The sequence below is a fragment of the Hippoglossus stenolepis genome, chromosome 6 (assembly GCF_022539355.2).
Source record: "Hippoglossus stenolepis isolate QCI-W04-F060 chromosome 6, HSTE1.2, whole genome shotgun sequence".
Classification (NCBI taxonomy): Eukaryota; Metazoa; Chordata; class Actinopteri; order Pleuronectiformes; family Pleuronectidae; genus Hippoglossus; species Hippoglossus stenolepis.
The window spans coordinates 23,905,315-23,928,050 of record NC_061488.1 but is presented as its reverse complement, the minus strand read 5'-3'; the positions used below and the strand labels follow the sequence as shown (position 1 = coordinate 23,928,050).

At 40.9% G+C, this 22,736-nt stretch overlaps 1 protein-coding gene across 2 annotated transcripts in view; it reads right to left on the bottom strand.

Annotated features, from left to right (window-relative positions):
* Nucleotides 1-22,736, bottom strand: part of LOC118110758 (collagen alpha-1(XX) chain) — a 37,434-nt gene that overhangs the window by 13,579 nt on the left and 1,119 nt on the right. For both annotated transcript variants that reach the window (XM_035158798.2, XM_047340264.1), the window contains exons 2-20: nucleotides 20,230-20,337; nucleotides 18,556-18,660; nucleotides 12,923-13,066; nucleotides 10,276-10,449; nucleotides 8,823-9,020; nucleotides 7,436-7,603; nucleotides 6,904-7,023; nucleotides 6,645-6,809; nucleotides 5,438-5,596; nucleotides 5,127-5,299; nucleotides 4,729-4,858; nucleotides 4,400-4,545; nucleotides 3,237-3,366; nucleotides 2,402-2,541; nucleotides 1,959-2,085; nucleotides 1,675-1,814; nucleotides 1,452-1,584; nucleotides 322-467; nucleotides 25-154 (exon numbers count right to left, since the gene is read on the bottom strand). In XM_035158798.2, coding sequence (XP_035014689.2) covers nucleotides 25-154; nucleotides 322-467; nucleotides 1,452-1,584; nucleotides 1,675-1,814; nucleotides 1,959-2,085; nucleotides 2,402-2,541; nucleotides 3,237-3,366; nucleotides 4,400-4,545; nucleotides 4,729-4,858; nucleotides 5,127-5,299; nucleotides 5,438-5,596; nucleotides 6,645-6,809; nucleotides 6,904-7,023; nucleotides 7,436-7,603; nucleotides 8,823-9,020; nucleotides 10,276-10,449; nucleotides 12,923-13,066; nucleotides 18,556-18,660; nucleotides 20,230-20,323 — 2,722 coding nt within the window. In that variant the 5' untranslated portion in view covers nucleotides 20,324-20,337. The remainder of the gene's footprint in view (nucleotides 1-24; nucleotides 155-321; nucleotides 468-1,451; nucleotides 1,585-1,674; nucleotides 1,815-1,958; nucleotides 2,086-2,401; nucleotides 2,542-3,236; nucleotides 3,367-4,399; nucleotides 4,546-4,728; nucleotides 4,859-5,126; nucleotides 5,300-5,437; nucleotides 5,597-6,644; nucleotides 6,810-6,903; nucleotides 7,024-7,435; nucleotides 7,604-8,822; nucleotides 9,021-10,275; nucleotides 10,450-12,922; nucleotides 13,067-18,555; nucleotides 18,661-20,229; nucleotides 20,338-22,736) is intronic.

Below are 22,736 nucleotides of genomic sequence, written 5' to 3'. Positions count from 1 at the left end.
GTATCTCTTCAGTGTTTGACTCACTGGTTTTGCCCTGAGCTGAACTGCTTCCTCCTTCTCTGTTGCGGTACTCGGCGGTGACCAGGATGCTGTAACGTGTATCTGGTTGTAATGACTCGAGCACCACCCGCTTTTCATCACCTGGGACCAGTACCTGAGGACAAGAAACTTACAGCTAAGCTTTAAAACAAAACACACATCTGTCAATACAATCACAGATTTTTTACAGTGAGCTCAGAGCAGCAGAATGATTCAAACGAAAAAGGATGAAGGACAAAGCAGAGGAGGAGGAGGAGGAGGGGACGATTACAGTCCACTTACAGTGCTGTCCTGTGTTTCAGCTCCAGTGAGTGCAGTGTAAGACACACGATACTGGAGGACGTGAGCGTTGGGAGGTACCCAGTTGACCACCAAGCTGACCGCAGTCTCCTCAGAGACCGTTGCGCTGGACGGGCCTCCACCTGACACTGCAGTGAAGATACTTATTATTATATTATTATGAGATTAAATCAGTTCAACATATATTATATATAATATTCATATTTAATCTCTATTGTCCCACAAGAGGAAATGATGAAATAATTTTTGGCAACAATTTGGCACAATAAAACATCTGCAGAGCTGCCGTTCCCTAAATGTTTTTCACCCTGCACCCCAATGCTTGAGTGGAATTTTACCAAACTTGGTGGGAAAAGTATTTCTTATTAATACTCTGGTCTCTCCAGATGATTACGTTTTGCAGCTGATAGGTCAAGGGTCAAGGTCAAAATCAACAAAAATATGATTTGAAAAACACATTTTCCATTTCTCTGCAAATAATAGAGAGACAATCTAAAGCTTAACTGGTTTAGAAATGATTCGCTATCATATGATGTCACATTATAAGCAATGTCAGAATGAAGTCAGAAAATAACGTCAACATTTTAAAAAAAATGTATTTTTCAAGTTACCTCTGCAGCCTATAGGACGATAGACACAACCCAAAGCTTCAAACAATAATATATGATCATATGTTAGAAATGACATCAGCATGACCTCACAATGAAGTCAGCAAAATTATTTTATATAGTGTAGTAATGCATTAACTTTAACTGTAACAAGTAAGACCAGAAACACATTCTACAACTTATTACCTCCCTCAAAGTGGGAGAAGCAACAACACTTAGTGGAAGGATGAAGTATGGGTCAAGAAGAACCAATTCAATCTTAGTGCAGTAATTTCTTTTCACTTTATTTAACATTTGAGTTTTTCAATATTTTCCCTTGATTTCTCAGATAATAATTTATGGATCTTGATAAAAAAGAAATCTGGCATGTTTATGACACTAATATCTATGAGTTTGTGTACTTTGGTGCAGATCCAAATAAAAATCTGGATCTAATGATGTAGCGGTTTCATAAGGGAACTGTTGGCCCTTCTTGAGGCTCTACTGAGTGTGGGTTTGACTCACAGGTGCTGTAGCGTATGGCCACAGCTTCACTCTGAGCTCCATCTCCATAAAGTGCAGACAGAGAGATCTGGTACTCCTTATCGTCCTCCACCCCCTCCAGGATCGCTACTTCACTCTCGCCACTAACCCTCAACTGAAACACACAACAGGGACACAACAGCAATTTTTATATTGACCATTATAACATATAATGTGCCGCAACCATCCATTTGTTCATGCTTACCTGTCTCAGGTCTCCTCCACTGAGGGAGATCCACTTGATGAGGTAGGACACTACATCACCGGCTGCAGCCTCCCAGCGGACAGTGATATCACTGCCTGAGAAGTTAGTCACCCTGAGGTCTGAGGGCGAAGGCACCTTCACTAGGAGAGAAGGAAAAGGTGGGAGCATTAAAATAAAGGACACTTTAGCCTGCTCTGAGTTTTTTCATGCAGAATTAATTTTATGTTATTTTTACACTATGATTATAATTCTGATTACATTACATATGATTATGCTTGTCTTACGTGTGGTGACGTTACTGGTGAGTGCTGTAGAAAGGCCTTGTGGGTAGTGAGACTGCACTGAAACCAGGTATCTGGACAAAGACGACAGATTCTGCACCAGCACTGAGTTCAGTCCTGCTACCTCCACCTGGAAAGATATTTTGAATGAATGACTGAAACAGACCGTGCTATAGTTACAATACATTTTGGTTATTTCATATGTATGTCAGAAAATAAGGAAATAAAAAGAAAAACATAAAAATGTTTTGTGCGTCTGTGTAATAGTTTATTTTAAGTTAAACAAAAATGCATTTTATTCACTTCTGGATATGTGTTACCTTCACATTTCTTTTCTTGTTTTTTTGTTTTGTTTATGTTTCTCTTTGAAAATAAAGACACGTTCTCAGCTCTGAGGATGGTTTTGGAGACAGAAGGTTTAACGTTAGTGTATATTGTTAAATGACCTGCTTGACGTCACTGCCGTGGTTGGTGCTGTAGGTGATTCTGTGCCCAGGGACGTCCACAGCTCCAGGCGCCCAGCTCACCCTCAGCATACTATGGGTCACCATAGGAAAGTGAACACTCACAGGTGACGGCAGAGGGACTGCAGGGAGGCAAAAAGTGAGGCAATAAAAAAAAGAAAGACAAATGAGTAGTGAGTGCAGTGACGCAATTATTTTATCTGTGTCATTGTTAAGCTTATATTGTATTTTAATAATAGAAATGGAAGCGAGAATAGTAGGGAAGGTCTGTAAGAAAAGAATAGAGAGAAATGGTAGGAAAGGGAGATGAGAGAGACCCTGTTGAGAACTAGTTATTAACATCCGCCCTGAGAGACCTGATCACAAGTGGAAAATGTTTGTGTTATTGCCCAGTGTTAAAATGTGTCCTGAATGTCTCCTGTGACCACTGGTGATAGGATCTCATTTCCCTGCTCTGCAAGCAAATATCACATACGTCATTTGTGTTTGTGAAGTCCAAATGATATTGTATTTAACCAGTCTGGGTTTACAAGTGTGTTCAAGTGGGAGACAGATACAGAGAGAAAGAGAAAGAGAGCAAGGCCAGCAGTTGCTAAGTGAATCAACTATATATTGATCTGATCACTCAGGACCGATGTAAATACCACGTCTGAACAGGGTCAAAGAAAAAGAGGAAAAGATGGAATGACAGCAGAGTGAATTATAATGACAGAAGTAAAGGACAAAAATGGGAAGGAGAAATAAAAAAATGTGAGATACAAATGACAAAAGTAAAGAAACGAGGGATGGGGATCTTTTGGCATTGTGGGGGTCTTACATGTGGTGGCTACAGCAGTGACAGGGTCGCTGGGATCCTCATCATAGAGAGCATACAGGGTGACTGAGTAGTCTGTTTCCGACAGTAGCCCGGACAGCTCCACCACTGTCTGGTCTGCACTGAATTTCTCCTGCAATTATACAGATACACAGTACACATGTGGAGTTAGAGGATTATTCACATTAGTGCAGCCTGGAACAGAAATCATGTGGTAATAAACCTGCTACAAGTTCTCACGGTAAAATGACATCACAATGAGTGAAAAGGAAATGAACGATTACTAACAAGAACATGTTAATCTCTGTTAACCAGCTATTTAATTTGGTTTCTAGCAGTAAATACTCTATTGAGATACAATTTCAAGACAATGTTGGCTCTTTTGTTGCATCATATGTGTGAGGACCAAAGACAGGAGGCAGGGAGGAAGTGATAGGAGGATGAAGGGAATGACAAGAAATATATTTCTACTGACACACACATCACTCCTCCGTCTGATGGGACAGATTTTTTCCACATTAAATAAAAACAGCAGTGAGAAGTTTATTTTATGTAACTTGTCTACACATAGAGATCAACATCCATCCATCCATGCTGCTAACAGAGCAAACAGTTATAACTTTCAGTGACTTCCTACAGGCTTTCAGTCATGAGGCACCATCTTACTTCTGCTGGTTCCTAGAGGCTGATTGGTGAATTAAATCCATCTCTGTGTGAATTTCTATTTCCTTTGATTACATTTGTTTGTTGTCTAATACCTCCACACCAGAGGTAATACACCAAAATTAGAAGGTGTACATGGGTTTTTTAAACACGGGTAAACACGCAAAATCTTTTCCAAGGACACTCTGGAATGCAGATATGAGGAGCCGGACATCGAACGATCCCCCATTCAGTTAATGGACAACACTCTCTACCCCCTGAGCCACAGCTGCCCCAATAATGGGGCAGATCCTAAATTTTCTTTCACCTCCTTTAACATTGTAAGGGTTTTTTTTTAAGTTCTCACCAATTTCCCAAGAAATAATTCATAGATCTTGATGAAAAAAATAGGGCGCATTTAAGGGACTGATTTCTTGAAGTGTGAGCCGTTGGGCTTGATAGAATTTGAAACAGACTGAAATAAACCTTAATGTGCTTTCAACAGAGAGAAATCCATTTCCCACCTCTTTGGCGTCGTCAGGCTCTCCATGGTTGAGCGCTGAGTACAGGATCATATACTGTGTCGCGCCAGGCGTTGCACCCCAGCTTACACGCAGCGTGCTGAAAGAAGAAGGAGTCACCTCCAGGTTGGCAGGCATGACGAGGGGCACTGAGTCATGGAGACAGGAAGACACAGAGGAAATAAGAAGAGAGATGTTTCAGGAATAAGAGCGACTTTGACGAGGGCCAAACTGTGATGGCTCGACAACTGGGTCAGAGCATCTCCAAAATGACAGGTCTCATGGGGTGTTCGCAGTACGCATCAGTTACTAGCTACTGATGTCAGTCTTACGTGTAGTGACAGTTCCTCTGAGCGCCAGGCCAATGTTGTTTTCATACACAGGAAAGATGGACACATGGTACAGTGTCTGAGAGGAGAGGCCTTCCAGTAGCACAGTGGACTCTGAGCCAGCCAGTACCACCTGGAAACAAAGCATCGCTTACACTCACAAAAAATCCAACACTTCTAATATTCTGTAAAAATTACAATTTTCTATGAAAACATTGTTTTCCCATCCCACACGCGATAACCAGTATCAACACAAAAAGTGCAAATGAAGCATATTTCCTCCGAAGTATAAATGTAAGTACAAAGTAGAGGCTGCTTGGAATTATTCACAGTGAAATATGAGTCTACTTATGCACAACTACCTAATTTGGTAATAATGTGTGCATGGGGAGGTTTCTCACCTCCTGTGGTCTCTGACCCTCTGCACTGTGGTAAACCACCCTGTACTGTTGGACTGGCTGAGCAGGATTGGTCCAGTGCAGCTTCACTTCTCTTGAGCCCAGATCAGAGAAGCGCAGATCAGTAGGACTGGGGTAGGAGAGCACTGGGTCGTCTGTGGGTGCAGGCTCCATTCCTGAGGACACAGCAACAAGGAAATTGCACATTAGACCTCAGTGAGATATCATTAAAAAACAAACGTCTGACAAAATGCTGAGAATAGAAAGACAGGTGGGCAGACAGACACTAGACAGACAGTTGATTGATAGATTACGTTTTGAAATGCCACGGTCCTCTATCCTCCCACACAGGATGTGGACCAGTCGTGCCACCAGTTTACTGAGCAGAGGGAAGTCGTTGACATTGTAGACGTTCAGATCCACAGGCTCTGAAGCCACATGTCTCAACTCAGCTTCATCAGCGTTCTTCACACCTGAATAACACAAAAATATAAATACTTCACACAAAGAGCATTTAGAATACTGTACCTTCAAAAACACTGAAAACATTACAGGAGCTGTGTTACTGGGTAACATCGATGAAACCACATCAGGCATAAATTCATCATATCCCAGAGGCTGAACAAAATAGATGTAGACTACTAACAGTCCCATGGCCACAGAAATATTACATTACATTACATTTCAATTAGCTGACGCTTTTATCCAAAGCGACTTACAATAAGTGCATTCAACCATGAGGGTACAAACCCAGAACAACAAGAATCAAGAAAGAACTATTTCTTCAAAAAAGCAAAACTACAAAGTGCTATAAGTAAGTGCCTTTTAAGTGCTACTAAATTGTTAGTTTAAAAATGTTATTCAAGGTATAGTTGGAAGAGGTGTGTTTTTAGTTTGCGGCAGAAGATGTGTAGACTTTCTGCTGTCCTGATGTCCAAATACAGCAGAAAAACCGAGCAGCCCCAGAAAAATGCAACAAGGTACATCAATCAGCCACAAAATGAAATCCTCTGATGGGTGAAGTGAAGAACACTGATTATCTCAATGCAATGGCACCTGTCAGGGGCTAAGACATATTAGGCAGAAAGTGAACAGTCAGTTCTTGAAATTGATGGATTGGAAGAAAGAAAAATGGGCAAGTGCAAGGATCTAAGTGACTTTGACAGGAGCCAAACTGCTGTAACACTGAGCAAGAGAAGTTCTAAAGCTGCTTTTGTTGATGACAGATGTAAAAAAAAATTAATAAAATATCTCAGGATGAAAAAGACACGAAGATACATAGGTCTTGTGGGATGTTATGAGTAATACAGTTTTCAGGACAACATGAGAACTGATGACAGCACAGGTAGATACCACATCTTCAGGTGTCCTCTGGAGTTCATGCCTCAACGAGTTTGAGCTGTTTCAGTGGCTCACGGGGGAATGACACAATATTAGGGAGCTGGTTTTAATGTTGTAACCCATCAATGTAAAGGCAGCTCGTCTTCACACCACCTCACACTCTCTTCTTTTCAGTCTCACCTACAGCGATGATCTCCACGCCGGCATTCTTTAGCCTGTGGGCCGCAGCAATGGCATCATCCTGAGATTTCCCATCAGTCAACAAAACCAGGAAAAAGGGTGTGTCCGACCTTGCTCCTGCCTCGGCCCTCATGTTATCCTCCATGACGTGGAGCAGCGCCTGGCCTGGGAGATGGATGGATTGGTGACACTGACAGACATGTGGTACATACTGTAGATTGACAAATAGAATTAAAGGTGCATTGTGGGATGTGTTTACCAGTAAATGTGTTTCCTCCTTTATACCTAAAGTTCCTCACTGCCTCCAGCAGTTGATCTTTAGTGGTGAAGTTGTTGAGATGCCACTCAGTGCGAGGATCTCCACTGTACTGGGTGAGACCTGGGACAAAAATATTACTTGTGCTTTATCACAATCTAAAGAAATAATGAGAAAATCCTGACTTGGCTGTTTGAGCAAACAGCAAATTCTGCTCTCTGAGCTCACTTCTTTCGTGAATGAATAAAAAAAAAATTAGCTCTCAGCATATAGGATTATATAGAGTGGTTGTTAAGAGGTTCCAGTTGGTTGCTACGGCATTTATAAGTTTGATTGGGTGCTCTGTGCTGTTACTAGGGCATAAATAAATGACTATTTTTTATATTTAACTTCCACTTGCAGCTCAGTAACATGCAGTGACATGAATGGAGCAGATGACAGGAAACCCACTGTGTGGCATTATGTCTACGTGAATGCAAAGAATCCAGAGAGGAAAGTGACCAACGACCTCACCACCACACAGTCTGATTCTCACCGATCTGAATGTTGTTCGGCCCGATGTGAAAAGGTGTCACAAGGCCTTCCAGGAAGTCTCTGACGCGCCTGAAGTTGGTGCGCCCGATGCTCCAGGAGCCATCCACCAGCATCATGATGTCCGCCGCTGCGTTGCTGTTGCACTCAAACGGTTTCCTTGGAGAAATGCCTTAATAAAAGGAAGCATTAATGAAATATTTTTGACCTGTTCCAGAAACGTTTTGAATCAAAGCCGAAGAGCATCGAAGCTACTCCGGGGGTGGGGGGGTCATAACACCTTAAAAACACACTTCATGTTGGGTAATCCTTTCATTTGTCACCTATCTGTCTTTTAGAGAGTACAAGAGTAAACATATGGTTTTAAATCAGGAAACAGATGGCCCTCTGCATTTAGGCAGGCACAATGTCTGTGTTTACACGTGTTGACAAATATATGAACATGACTGAGTTTCCATACATGTGTATGTGTGTGTGATCCCTTGGATTATGAGGGAGAGGACATATGAGCCCTGCAGACAACAGGGTGGCCTGTCATTATCCTTTCTTTTACCTGTTCCTCCCTGTGTAAACACTGTCATCACATCTCAAACCAACACTTACTGCTCTAAAGCCGTTTGTTCCCCCTTAACCCATGTAATGATGGCCAGATGTTCCTTAAGATAAGCTGCTAACTTCCTGCTTTATTATTACAATCATGGTTTGGCTCATGAAAGTAATAAATACAAAATTAGCTATTTAGATCTGAGGCTACAGCCACATTACTACGTTTTTGTTAGAAAAGCATCAACTCTGCTGCAGAGTTTTAGAGCCACTAAAATGGGGAACTTTGCAAACGCTGCTGGCCCAGTTTTAGTTTGAAAACTCATGGGCCGCTTTTTAGTCTAGATGAGCATAAATAGAAATATTTGGAAACAATGACCGCTTGCTGATTGGGTCTTTTCAATCATGACGTAGCCTTCACCGATTCGTCAGACTCCTATTACAAGGCCCCATTCTGGAAGTAAACTACTGGCAATAGCTTTGGCTACAGATAATCAATTACAAGCGTTGCTGACCCTGTTGTCTTTGCTAACAGCTGTTGTTCAGTTAAATTCTGGATTTTACTTTTTCGAAATAGCTGCCTCTCGATTGTAGCTTAGCTCTTTCTGCAACTGACAACCAAATGCTTCCTGTGCACACTAGCACACGCATGCCCAGTGTACGTGAGTGGTCACATGATATGGGTTTTTAGGCATGTTAGTATGGATATGGAATAAAACTGAGCGACAACCCTCATGTGGACAGAGATTCTTTAGTTTAAAAATGTTGTTTTCAAATGATAATGTCGTATGGATGTGGACTGAGTTCATCACGTCATGTTTTTTGATACACTGAAGAAAAGAGGTCACCTGTAACTGGCTGGGTAGGGAAGGGTGTCTTCCGGGGTCTCTCCTCAGCTGGTTTACCCTGTGTTGTCCCTTGCTCCTCCTTGTTCTCCGCCTTAGACCGACCCCTATCTTTATCTTTCTTCCTCTTCCTCTTCTCTTTTGCAGTTTTCTCTGTGGCCTCGTCAGGGGGCTCAAAGGGGGTTTCTGTAGCCGGGGACGCTGGAGCAGAGAGGGAATGGCAAGCACATGGGTGAAGTTACAGTAAGATAAGCAAAGATTGTTGTTGAGGCTGTACGTGACAGGAAATCTTCTGTTGACGTTACATCAATCTGACTTCTGTATCAAAGAGAAAAGTGAGAGAAAACATGACTTCTTTGTTAACATATAAACATTGTTTTTATGATTAATAGGTTACATCTTTTTTCCTTTTTGTCTCGCCCCTGCTTTCATTGCGTGTCCCCTCTTGTTCTCTCAAGAGAAACACTCCCCCTACTGTTGCTGGGCTGTCATTATTGTGTGTGTATATGTGCCAAAGCCATTTGGTGTAGCCCTGCATAACTACAGTATGCTGTATGTACAGTGCACCTATGAGCTTGCTTGGCTGTTGGTGTGTGTTGGCAGCTTTTCCGCTTTCCGCGTCCGTCTCTCAGCATTATAATGAGAGAGGCCGTGGAAGATCAGAGCAGACAGGCTTCTGACTAGGACAAAAATAATCTCATAACATCACCGAGGGCTTCAGGCTCTTTGCACTGGTTACTTCCTCGTGATAGTGAATCATTCTTAAATCTCACTCAGTTCAAAGAAGGCTTTGTGTAGCTAGACACAACTCTTTACATGTGATGGGTTAGGCCTGTGAGCTTTTCCAGGTTAACACCAAGGGATAAATTAAACTGAGCTGGCAACTTAGATTTGAAAAAGACTATAAGTTAATATTCATATAGTTGCCACTGTCTTAAACCTTAATATACATTTCTATATACTTGCCTTGGACTGACTCGATCACATAATACAGATGTTCTTCATTTATGCTGCTCATGTATTTTTTTTACAAAGTAAAGATTGGTTTTATGAGTAACTGGGGGTTTATGCAGTTTCCCTGGATATCACTTTATGATTTTGCATTATGTAAAAAAATTGTTATTAATATCAGGATACAATATCAATACAAACACCAAAGTGTAAAAAATAACTATCAAAATATAATTTTCATCAATAGCAATATAACAAAAGTTCAGAGTTTAAAACCACAACCTGGAAGAAAAATCTGCCTTTAAACTTAAAATAAATAAAAATGTGAAATTTATCATGACAATATCTACCAAAGGAACATTTTTATCTTGATCTAATTTGTTTAGCTATCGTTAAACACAAGCAACAATGAATGATTTGACAGCTGAGGTGTCCAAGTTCAAGTTTTCATACTGTTGTATTGCTAAGATGTGTGTGGGGCGTTATTATCTACTCATCACACTACCTGTCGTAGTAGCAGGAGCAGTGGTGATGAGGTTGGGATAAAGAACTGTCGGCATGCCCAGCACAGCCTCTGTTGCATCGTCCAGGTCTCCTGACCCAGACCCACCTGGCAACAGCTTCTTCCGATGCTCTCGGCTCCCACTGCGAATCACCTCTTCCTCCCGCAGACCCTCCACTGGAAGACAGAAAGTGTATCTACATATGAGTACTCATGATTAAGTCATATCAATGACAATAATATAACACTTAGTAATCTCAGAATTTGTAAAAAAAACAGCAACTTTACATTTACATTTTTACAAAATTAAATAATTACCAGGTTATTATAACCATATTGCTTTTTAGTACAAATGTAAACCTCAGGGTGGCAAAAGAGGAAAAGTCAGATTCATCCTCTAATCCCCCTCAGATCCCCCTCAGATCCCCCTCCCTACAGCCATTCCACTGACGAGGCTAAAAAAACATGTCATTTCAGTGTCAGTACCATAGGTCAATACACACAGCACACAATGTGATTAATATGTAACCAAACAACCACCTATGTGCTGGTATCAGTCACATAGTAACTTGACATCATCACTATTGGTAGAAACCTTATGGCAGTGGCCTCTGATTGGTATAATGTATAAATTAATTAACTTTCTGTTATTTTAGTTTCTTCATTTCACATAATTAGCTCAGTCTGATGATGAGTAAATAGACTCTGCATAATAACACAGCTAGTCGTGTTTTCATTGATATTTCAACATTTCTACAGCCATATAAACAAACAAACAAAAGAACTGTTACACCTCTTTCAGTTCATCTATTCTCTCTCTCAGTTTTTAGCAAGTACTTCTGTCTTCCCCATAGTCTTTGTGGCTATTGTTGCTTCTGAATTATGTCCATTTCTTGTTTCTTGTAGTCTTATGAGTAAACTTTTCCATGACTTTCCTCTACAATCGCTTACCCCATCTTCTTTTGATTGCTTTCTTACAAGCTATCAGCAGAATTTTAGCCAGGCACCTATCCCCTTTTTGTATCTTCTCTCTGAGATCAAAGGCCCCTGTATTTTGAGTAAAACTACTGTAAAGCCTTCTGAAAATGAGTGGTGTATTTTCAAACTTGGTTTCAGTTTTAGAGAAGTTGGACATTAGAGAGAGAGAGAAAAAAGAAAAAGCTGGAGGTAAAGACAGAGCTGTTTCATATGTTACAATTGTTCACTGGCCTTAACAGGTCTTGTTTGCTAATCCTCGCCTGGAGTGAAGAGACAAGTTCAACAGCAGCAAAGTGAGGGGGACATTTCCAGGGAAGTAAGAACTATCTTATCTCAGTGACCTACTATCACTGGCATGGCTCATAATAAGTACTGGGCCCAGAGGGGCTTTAAGCGATTGGAAAAGGCAAAGCCACATCGGAAAGGAATTCCCAGACTCCAGCTAGACAGTCCCATGTTACAAATTTCCGAGTCGACATGTTTTTCTGGCATGCCTGCACATGTTCGTCTCGACACAGTAACCTACTATCACTGGCACGGTTCGCAAGCAACCACGGGTTAGCTCCACATATTATACAATCTAATGAGCTGGGGAAGGGTTACCTGTCTAACAGTCTCAAAATAAAATGTCATAAGTGAAAAGGGAAATCAGGGAAAATCTATAGACAAAGTGCTGTGATGAGATTAACTGTCACTGCAGTGGAAAATGACAATGATGGATCCAGCAAGTGTCTGAAATAACCTGAGGAACAATAGGTGACGATCATTTGACGCTGATCGCCAAGCAGAGACGATTACTCCAAACAAAGGTGCAAATTAGCATCCTTCCTTTTTTCCCGTCAGAAATAACCTGTAAACTAAAGACAAACTCTCTGCAAGCTGCTCGTCTGTCATCTCAGTGCAAAAGCCATTACTGAGGGTGTCATTTTGATGGTAAGGTTTCCTTTGTGATCCACAGAGGACCAAATGGTGGGCAGATTTACAACCCTGGAACATGCTTATCGACTCACAGTAAATTCAAACACAACCCACCTTCAGCCTGTAATCCAGCTTCAGTTTGTGTGTGTGTGTGTTTGTGTGTGTGCGTAAGAATGTGAAAAATGCACTATCCCCTCCTATATGACTACCCACTGAGTGAACAGCAGGGCTGATGGTATTTCTTTGTGTCTCTCATCAGTGTTGTACATCTCATCGGGCCTGTGGATTCTATGTTCCTCTTTCAACCCCGCAAAAACACTGTGGCGTGTTTTGTGAAATTCCACTGAATCCCAAATAAAAAAATAATAAAAAATCTTACACTATGATATGAGATGGACTATATAGATATGTGGTTTCATGCACATACCATTAACCTAACTTATTTCTCCTTGTTATTCCACACACTGTGTCTATTTCTTTTTCCTGTCAATCTATGGTGAGTAAACAGCAAACCCACAGTGAATAGTTCAACATCAAAGATAAGAACTACATTTACCATCCTTGTCTGACATACTCATATAGTAAGACTGCATTTTCATACCTTCCCACCTGTGATGATTTACCTTAATGGTTCATTTCCGTAAGTCACGTTTGAGCCCAGTGGCCTTGATCCCAATAAGCTCAAATCATTTGTTCCCTTTGTGTTCATCTACCTCCCTATGTGCTCTCCCAGCCACCTCACTGTGTTACTTACTAGTGAATCGTCTCTTTGCCAGAAGTTTCTCTGTGGTCCCATTGAGCACCAGGATTTGGAGGGCGTATTCCTGGCTGGAGTCCAGTCCTGCCACGGTAGCTCGGCCCCGTGTGGTGGTCAACATCAGCTCTGGCTGTGGGACCTCTGAAAGAGAAGACAAGCATTTTGGGGGATTATTGCCTTGTTTTACGTTTAGAAGGGGAATTCCAGTATTTTCCAACCTGAGCCACATAAATGTGAGTGTGCAAATTAATGGTACAACCTCTTGTCCTGTCTGTTCAGTTTAATCTGTTTTTATTTTGGTTTTGAGACATTTAGAGATACTTGGGTCTTACCTCTGTTGACACCGTACTTGTAACCGTACAGCACTTTTCGAGGATTGCTTATGGGTTGGGCTGATATGCAGCAACAACCGTAGTGCTACTCACTCAAACAGCTGTTTTTCTGAAGTAATCGAGATATTTTCTTTAAAAAAAAATCTGCTCTGTTTTTCTGAATTAACAACTTAATTATATTGTTAATTCAGAAAAACAGATTAGATCTTTTTTTCTCAAGTGAATGCAATAGTTTTCCGTAGCAATCTAATGAACCAATTCAAAACGTGTTTGTTAAGTACCATTCCTTTACACACCCACAGTTACGAACAGAGGGCCCAGGTTTAAAAATACCAGAATTGTGGTTCCTGGCACTACCAAAGATCTTTTTTGTTGTTGCTGAAGAAAAAAAATCAATCATTTGCAGGAGAGAGCCTTTATGTTAGTTTAAGGGTGGAGCTGAGCTTCTTTGTATACTTTTTTGTATACTCCTTCATACTTTCTTCTGCTTTGTCAGCAATTCCACATCACATTTTCTCAAGGTTCACTCTCTTAAAACCCTCTCTTCAGTTATGACCATATTAAGTTGAAGGCAGCAGCACAAGATCAGACATCTCCCTCCAATATGCTGATTCATCTGATCCTGTGACTAACACATCCACAGCAAACATAAATTAATCAAATGAGTCATCAGAAGTTGTCCAATCTTTTGCAGTGGAGAGATTATCCCTGTCAGTTAACCACAGCAGCACATCTAGGATATTTCTAAATCAGGGGCCATAAAGGGGCCACAATTTACACAGAGAGGCCAATTATAGGTCAAACATCCATGCACAATTCCTGATTCAGTAAGGTGCACAGATAAAACAATCCTTGTTTTCTGTTAGCTTTATAGCTTTGAACTGGGGCTGGGCGATAAAAAGATAATTAAATACAACTTTGATAGAACTCATTCCATCCATGTTTTGACAGACAACACGAACAGCCAATGATAATGAGAATAGCACCACGCCGAACCAATCATGTGGCTGGAGTAGACTTACAGCCAGCTCAGGTTAGGATGACGCACACAACACAGAGCGTAGCAGTAGCAGCCGGCAGCAGCACACGTGCGAATGTTTGGGCTACTGCAGCCGTGCACACTAGTAAGTCAGGAGTGGGAGCGAGATAAAAGAGAATATGACCACGGGAAATGTAACGAAAACTCGAGAGACAGCATTACCGAAGAAGACACCCCAATGGACACAGACCAAGGCTTAAAAGACGGGGACATGGTTGAAAAGAAGGGTCAGAGCCATTCAGTAGTGTGGAGATATTTTGGCTATTTAAAGTCAGACAAGAAGCAGAGTAGCGTGCTCTGCAAATTGTGTGGAAAGCATGCCCATCTTTTTTACCATCTTAAGCAGAAATGACAGAAATAATGATTTGATTTATAATGTGATATATATCGATAAAGAATTATCGTGATGATTTAAAAAAAAGATTTGTTTGCCCTACTTTGAATATATTAAGAAAATTATTCCATATTCAAGCACATTGTGTACTTCAAAATTATTAACAATTTGTCCTATTTATTATATTGTTAGTAAGTTTTTTTAAGACTATAAAATACAAGTCTTTGTTATACATTCACCCTGAAGCAAAATCTTTTCCGTGGCTTGCTGTGTAATCCCTCCTTCCTCTCTATCTACTTTTCTAAATATTCCTCTGCTCTAAACAAAATATACACCACTTCCTCCTCTGTCCTCTAAATCACAGATCTATGTTGCAACCTTCTGCAATTCTTCTCTAATGCATTTCCTACAACTGTACTGCCTAACCTTGCCCTTTAATCTCACCCTCATGCTGCCCCCCTCCCACCTCCTCCCAGACCCTTTACCTCAAGGACCGGCAAGTCTTGTGTGGGACTGAAATCTTCCTCTGAGAGCCCCCCCACCCACCCCTGTCTCTGTTTAAGACCTGTCTGGGCTTAGCTGAACAGTGTGGAATGGCAGATAAGACTGTGACAGAAAGAAAACTGTGTAAAGGAAGAAGTTAGAGGGATTGGTGTGAAGAACGACAAGGAGGAGGAGGAGGAGGAGGAGGAGGGGTGGCTGCATTCTTATCCAGACCATCACCTGTGAAGCAAGACAGCTGACACCTTCACTTCAGTCTGGATTACAGAGGCCCTGTTGAGACCTGGTATTAACATTCATATGCAAATGATCATGCACGTTATTTGTGTTCGCGAAGAAATTATGTTGTTTTTGTTGTAATTTGCAGTATTGAGCTATCGCAGAGTGCATGCAGTGACAGTCAGCATCCGTCAGTCAACAGCCACACTACTCAGAGGAAGTTAAAGGGCTCTTTCTTTATTCTAACATTTTTTGCATTTTAGCCACAATTGTAAAAAAAGGTTAAAAAACCATCCTAAATAAATTTAACACCATAAAAATAGGTATCCTTCTGATTTTCTTTTCACCCACAGTTTGTACTGCCCTGCACACTGCCCTCTCCCATCTAGAAAACAAGGACACCTACATCAGAATGCTGTTCACTGACTACAGCTCAGCATTCAACACAGTCATCCCTGCCAAACTAACACAGAAACTGTTCAGCCTAGGACTGAACACCCAACTCTGTGACTGGATCTCAGACTTCCTCATCTGCCGACCACAATCTGTCAGGATTGGAAACACCACTTCCCACCACATCACTCAGCTGATCAGGAAGGCACAGCAGAGGCTGTACTTCCTGAGGAGGCTCAGGAAATTCAAGTTGCCATCAGGACTACTCTGCAACCTCTACCGGTGCCCCATTGAGTCCATTCTGACCAGCAGCATTACAGCATGGTATGGGAACAGCACACAAACAGACCGCAAACGCCTGCAGAGAGTGGTCAAATCCGCCCAGTACATCACTGGAACGAGCCTCCCATCTCTCCCATCAGCAGAGGGTCCTCAGAAGTGCCCGGAACAACAATCAGAGATCCCACACAGTTTCTACCCCCAAGTTTTTACCCCCAAGCCATAAGACTGATTAACATCTGCAAGCCACTGCCCCTGACCCCTCCCCCTCCCACTCTCCACACATAACCAAAAGGACTTAATGCAACTTTTTGCACATTGAACAATTTGCACACAGTGAACATTATGCACCTTGTTGTCTTTTTGCACAAACTTGAATGATTCTGCACTGACTTTTATACTGTCTTTTACTGTTTTCAGCACACCTAAATCACCCTATCTACCTCAGCTGTTATTTATCTCTAATCCCTTTTACTGATGATTAAAACCAGTATGTATATATATTTAAATGTTTCTAGTTTTCTTTGGATGTTTCTAGCTTTTTTATTTATATTTTTTATTTTAATAAACGGCGGCACCAGGCAGAGACAAGAGAACTAAGAATTTCATTGCATTGATAACCCTTATCATGGGTTTTTCCATTAATCTAAATGGCTGCACAAATTCAAAACAAGTTTGTATATCACCTGCTCTGATGTCTTTGCATTGGCTACCAAAGCAAGTGAGAGTTGCTTTCAAAATCCTCTTTTTCACTTTAGCCGCTTTCAGACAGGAACTCCGGAGGATGTCCGCAGAATTGGCTTTGGACTTTCTCCAGAGTTTGCCTTTCTCACATGAACATGATTCTCGGCTCAGACGCGTTCACGAAAACTCAGAACTATCTGGAGCATTCAGGTGAGGGGTGATGCAGCAGGCAGAAGAAGAAAGTAACACATAAATTCTGCTGCGGAGATAACATGTACGGTGGAATCTGTTTATAGTGATCACGTTTGTCCCGGGCCAAATTGATCACTATAAGCGGTTGATTACTATAACTGAATTGTGTCGCTTCTGTATGATAGTCCCGGAACTTGAGGGAAAGGTAACAGCAGATTTTAAGATAAGATATCACGTGCACACACACACACACACACACACACACACACACACACACACACACACACACACACACACACACACACACACACACACACCGGCTCAGCTGACGTATCTGACCCCCCATAGTTAAAACACTGATTTGTTTGAAATGACCGCCACATCATCAACACTGATCACCACATAATAATCCATACTTTTCTTAAATGAGTAAAATCTTTCTTCATAGCAGCGCACATTCAGCTTGTCTCTTGCACTGACACACACCAACACACGCACTCACACACACAAACAGTGTCAGCGGACAGATGTTTAAACTCAGACTGGGTAAAAACCACTGAATTTGTAAACTTGTATGGAGAGCGGGAGGAGATGGCAGGGGGCACTCGGTTTGGCTCGATTCGGTTGGCAGTGCACAGTGCGAATAATAGAGACACAGAGAGGAGCGGCAAATTACTGATAAAATTACTTTTTTACAGTCCAAACATATATGAAAAGACTCAAAATGAACACTGTAAGCGGATTACCTGATCACTATAACCAAATTATTTAAATAGCATTTGTTAAGGAACTATTCTGTCCCAAGCTTTTTGATCCATGTAAATGGTTCATCACTATATCCAGTTTCCACTGTATTTATTTACAGCACATGGAAACCAAGGTTGGCTCTAATTACCAAAATTAGAGCCAACCTTATTTTCAACACACCCACTCGCTCACAGTGAAGATCTCCTACTGTGCTCTCACATCTGTTCCTTTGGACATTCTGGGGGCTTGCCGGAGAAACTTCAGAGGATCTCACTCTGACATTTACGTTCACACATACAGCTCCTCCAGAGAAACTCCGGAAGACCTCTGGAGTTCAGGGCATATCTGAAAGCTTTACAGTATAAGATCTGAACAGGTATGGCTCCATTCTAAATCTCTTACTCACATCACACCCATCACACCCACTACGTTTTTTGATGCTGTTTTTTCTTAATTTCCTTTTTATATTTAACAGCTATTACGAATTGACCACGCCCTCTTTCTAATGCACATTTGAGAAGCTGTGTGAGCTGAACTCAATCATTTCTTTCTCTGTATGCTATGGCCTCGTGTACCATACAAGAAATACATTACCACTTTAGAACACGTGAGTGGTAAGGCAGCAGTATATGGGAGAGAACATCATATATGAGCTGTGGGTTTGGAGCAGGGAAACTCATTAAATCATAAGTGAAACTATATTTCCAAATACTGCACAGATGTTACTTGCCTTCCCATATGAACATGTATGTAATATTTTCTTGAAACATATGTTGGCATATCCATGATGTATGTATGAGCATTAATGAGCTCAACATACTGAAGGTTTAGGTCATCAAGTAAATTTCTTTGTATAAGTATTCCACGGAGGATTGTATTTAACTCTTCAACAGAGCCAGGATAGTCTCACCTGAGATGGGTTTCACTCGGACCTTGTAGCCCTGAACGGGTCCATCAGCCTCCTTCCATTTCATCTGCAGCCTGTCCTCAGACAGGACCGTCAGTTTCAGACGACCTTGACATTCACAAAAAAGAGGAGCAAAACAAAAAAAAAGTATGAGTGTGTGCAAGTTGCCTAGAGTCAAGGATTTGGGTCAAGAGAAAAGGAAGAGCATAACAGCTGCAGACTTTTCACAGATCAAAGAAACAAGCCCTCTCATTTCCTTCTGCCGAATTCAAATCCACTTCTTGTTTCAACTTCATCTGCATAATTTCCAGCAGGGGTTTTCTAACAAGCAGTGTCTTTCATGTTTCTATCCTCTCATCCTCCATCCCTCTCTCCAGCTGCCTATTCATCCATCAAAGCACGCCCTGTCCTCTTGGCTGGTATAGAATCGGGAACAGGGTGCTGGTTGGGGACTGGAAGGTCGTAGGTCATGTCAGAGGAACGTCACAGACTTTAACTGTGTCAGGGTTTTGTATGTACAATGTGGCGGGGTAAAAGATGGAGAGGAAGATGAGGGGGGAAGGGAAAACGGAAGCAAAGAAGACAAAGGAGTGTAGACATGAACATGAATCATAGAACTTTGTCTTCATGGCTTCTGTGGATGTATGACCCTATGCACTCAACAGATCTTTTTTTGAATCGCATGTATGGAGAACATGCATGTATGTGTGTGTGTGTGTGAATGTGTGTGTGTGTGTGTGTGTGTGTGTGTGTGTGTGTGTGTGTGTGTGTGTGTGTGTGTGTGTGTGTGTGTGTGTGTGTGTGTGTGTGTGTGTGTGTGTGTGTGTGTGTTTGTGTGTGGGCCAGGGTCTTCTGGGGGATCCTCATTTCCCTGGGTGCCTGGTAGAGGATCAGATAGGGTCTAATGGGGATTTAGAGACTGGGGTCAAAGGTCTAACAAAAACAGCTTTTCCAGACAGGCAGACATATCAAGCATGAAGACAAGCACAGTAGCTGTGTTGTACTTCCTGATTTGTGGGGTAAGAGATTTGTGTAATTGTGACTGCTATTTATTAATTCAGCACTGAAACAGTAAGCCCTTTGATTCTTGATTGTTTTATTTTGAATTTTTAATGAAATAAAAATCTGTAATGATTGAAAATCACTGCACTGTGATGTACTCTTCCTCTAATCACAAGATGATACATTTTTTAAGTTAATCAAAAGGCTAGGCAGACTGAATCATATATGTATTATTAATTAGTAAGACTGGCATTTTTATGGTATTTAAATGTTATTACATTGCCAAATCGTAAAATCTCTGTATCAGTGGAGATTGTTCCAGTAGTTTGTTACTGATCTGAATCCTGTAGAACCTTTGGGATGTGGTAGATCAAGAGATTGGCAGTGTGAATGTGCAACCGACAGATCTGCAGAAACGATGTGAAGCAGTCATGTCAACATGGAGCAGAATCTCAGACATGTTGTGGAATCGATTACATGAAGAACAGACGGTTGTTATAGCAAAGGGAGGAATCACCCAGTATCAGTGTGGTGAGTGAACATGGTAATAGGCTTTGTAAATTGTAATTTTCTCATTTGAAATTTGCTACACAACACAGAAAGTATTTCTGCCATTTCTTTCATTTATTCTTACAAAGTCACTGTTATTTGAATCAATCACAGAAGTCACTTTACCTTGGCCATGGACCCCTGGGGACAGCAGCAGAAGAACACTGAGCAGGAAACACAGCATTAGCCAGAGAGATGATGATGATGATGATGATGACATGAGACAGGTGGAGCCTGAAAACATGAAAAACAAAGGGATTCATTTATTAATATGCTTGTGTAGGTATATATTAATAGACCCTGAACCGTTATGGATTTTTGGGGGCTGATGCCGATACTGATATTAGGGGATACATTTTTCTGATAGAGCTTTATCAGTCAATATATTCTTGTTCTATTGATTCTTGAGATGTCATCATCAAACCCTTGTGACAAAGAAATGTAATTGATGCTCGATATTTTACAGTTTAACCATACATTTTATTGTGAATAACTTTAGATAAAAAGTAAAAACAAAGACAACCACATATATAGAACCTGAATCGAGAAAATAAACTTGAATTAATATTTTTTCTGCATTGTTTATTCTGTGAAACATTTTGTATCTGCCGACGTCAGCAAACATATGTCTGTGAAAGGCTCATATCTTCGGCCAACCGATATATCAGTCAAACTAACTAACTTTTATTGCTATTGTTACTTTATAAGTGTCTGCTGTGTGAAATCCTAGTATCTCCTGTTGATCATCAGTTTCAGCAACAATTCAGAGTAATCACTGATGTTATTTGTTAAGCTTAAATAAAAAAGAAAGATCTACTTGGTCTAGCTTGTCAGATGTGAAGATTTAAGGGTTTTTATTTCTTTTCAATGATAGCAAACCTAATTTATTTGGCTTTTGGACTGCTGGTCCCACACAATAGTAAATCTGAATATGGTAACTTTCAGCATTTTCACTATATTTTGATACTGAAAACAATAAAATATTGACAGACACTGTGCTTTTCTGTAAAAGTTCACAGCCTTCTGAATTGTTTTCATTCCAACGCAACCGGGAGCAGATAAAATCCTTTTGTAAAAAAAAGCACAATTTCTAAACCTGCCACCAGAAGACCCTGACACATTTTCCCATGGGAACTCTTTTTATGGCTGACTCAGACTACAGGTGCTTCAGTGCTCGTCCCCATTACAGACCCTCAAACTTCACACAGCTAATGACAAGCAAAGGGCTGTAATATTGACAAACACGCAGCACTTTAGGAAATCGTAAACCTAACACGCCTCTGTCTGGTGGCCAGAGCTTAACAGTATACAAAGTGCATCCCAAAGTACCTTCAACCAATTCTGGCTCATTTGATGGAACATATATTGGAAAGTTCTAATGTTTGTTTGCTCATGAAGAAAGAATTGGGGATTTTATCATGAACAACAGTTGCTATGAGCCTTGAGATCCATTGTTAAACATCTGTATTAACACATTGTTTGTATTTGGGGGGTCATAAATCAAAATGTGGAATCACCACAGCTCATTTCTTTTATTTTCATAGGCCTGACTCCAGTATAACGAAGCTAAATGTAAAATTTGAAATACACTTGGAGAGTGTAGGAAAATGAATAAAAGATGTGTAGGCAGGTGCTCTTTAGAAAACAAGGGCTAAAACCCAGACATTGTTCTCTGTGAATAAGATTACTGTTCGACAGAAAACAGACGGGACAAAGCTGCAACTAACTGGCCGGTCGCTGGCAGACTCAGACCAGCCACTGTGCATGAGACAAGTGTTACAAATTAAATTATCTGAGTTCAGAGTAAGTGGCAGTTCACTGTGTTCAACATGAAACTGTGAAAATGATTAAGGGAATGGGAGAAGCAAGGACATATGGCGAGAAATACAAACATGCACGAGACAGCTCTACTGAATATGAAGCTGAATATTGACACACACATATTATGTAGTTTGTCACCATGATAGTAGTCAACTTTGACTCAATCAAATTAGGAGATTCTTTCCCTAAATTTTAAATCGACATTATTTCATTTCAGAATTGGTTTTCTTTTTTTCTTTCATGAATTCCTGTCACAGTTTTCTTCCTGGTTTATGGACACACGTCGTGATTAGTCAGGCCACCACTGTAAAGTGTAAGAGAAACTTCCAGTCTGCCTAAAGGCTACTCAGTCCACTTGACGTGCAGCCATCATGTCCAGCATGTGATGTTCGCAGATTGCTCTTTTTGTATGTTTTCTCTTGTTACACATGTAGCTGCATGTCGCCAAGTCGGAATTTATACTTCAGTCATATGTCATGCATACCTGCCTGCCTGCCTGTCTGCCTGTCAGACGCTGAGGAAAAGGTGGGTGTTGTTATGCAATGCAGATGACTTATTATCGAGCTTCCTCTTTCTCTGACCCCACTCTCAATTCATTAAGTTGATTTGATTTATATTAAGTTATCGAAGCAATACAAACCAGAACACTTAATCTAATCTTTCACCTAAAACTGTCCTCTTGATTTACGAGATTTTTTTAAGAATACACAGAGGACAATTATTCACTTTGACTGAACGTGTTGCCAAATCTCTGTCTACTTGTAAAGCATCACTTCTCCTTGATGCATAGGAAAACCAATTTCACTCTCCAC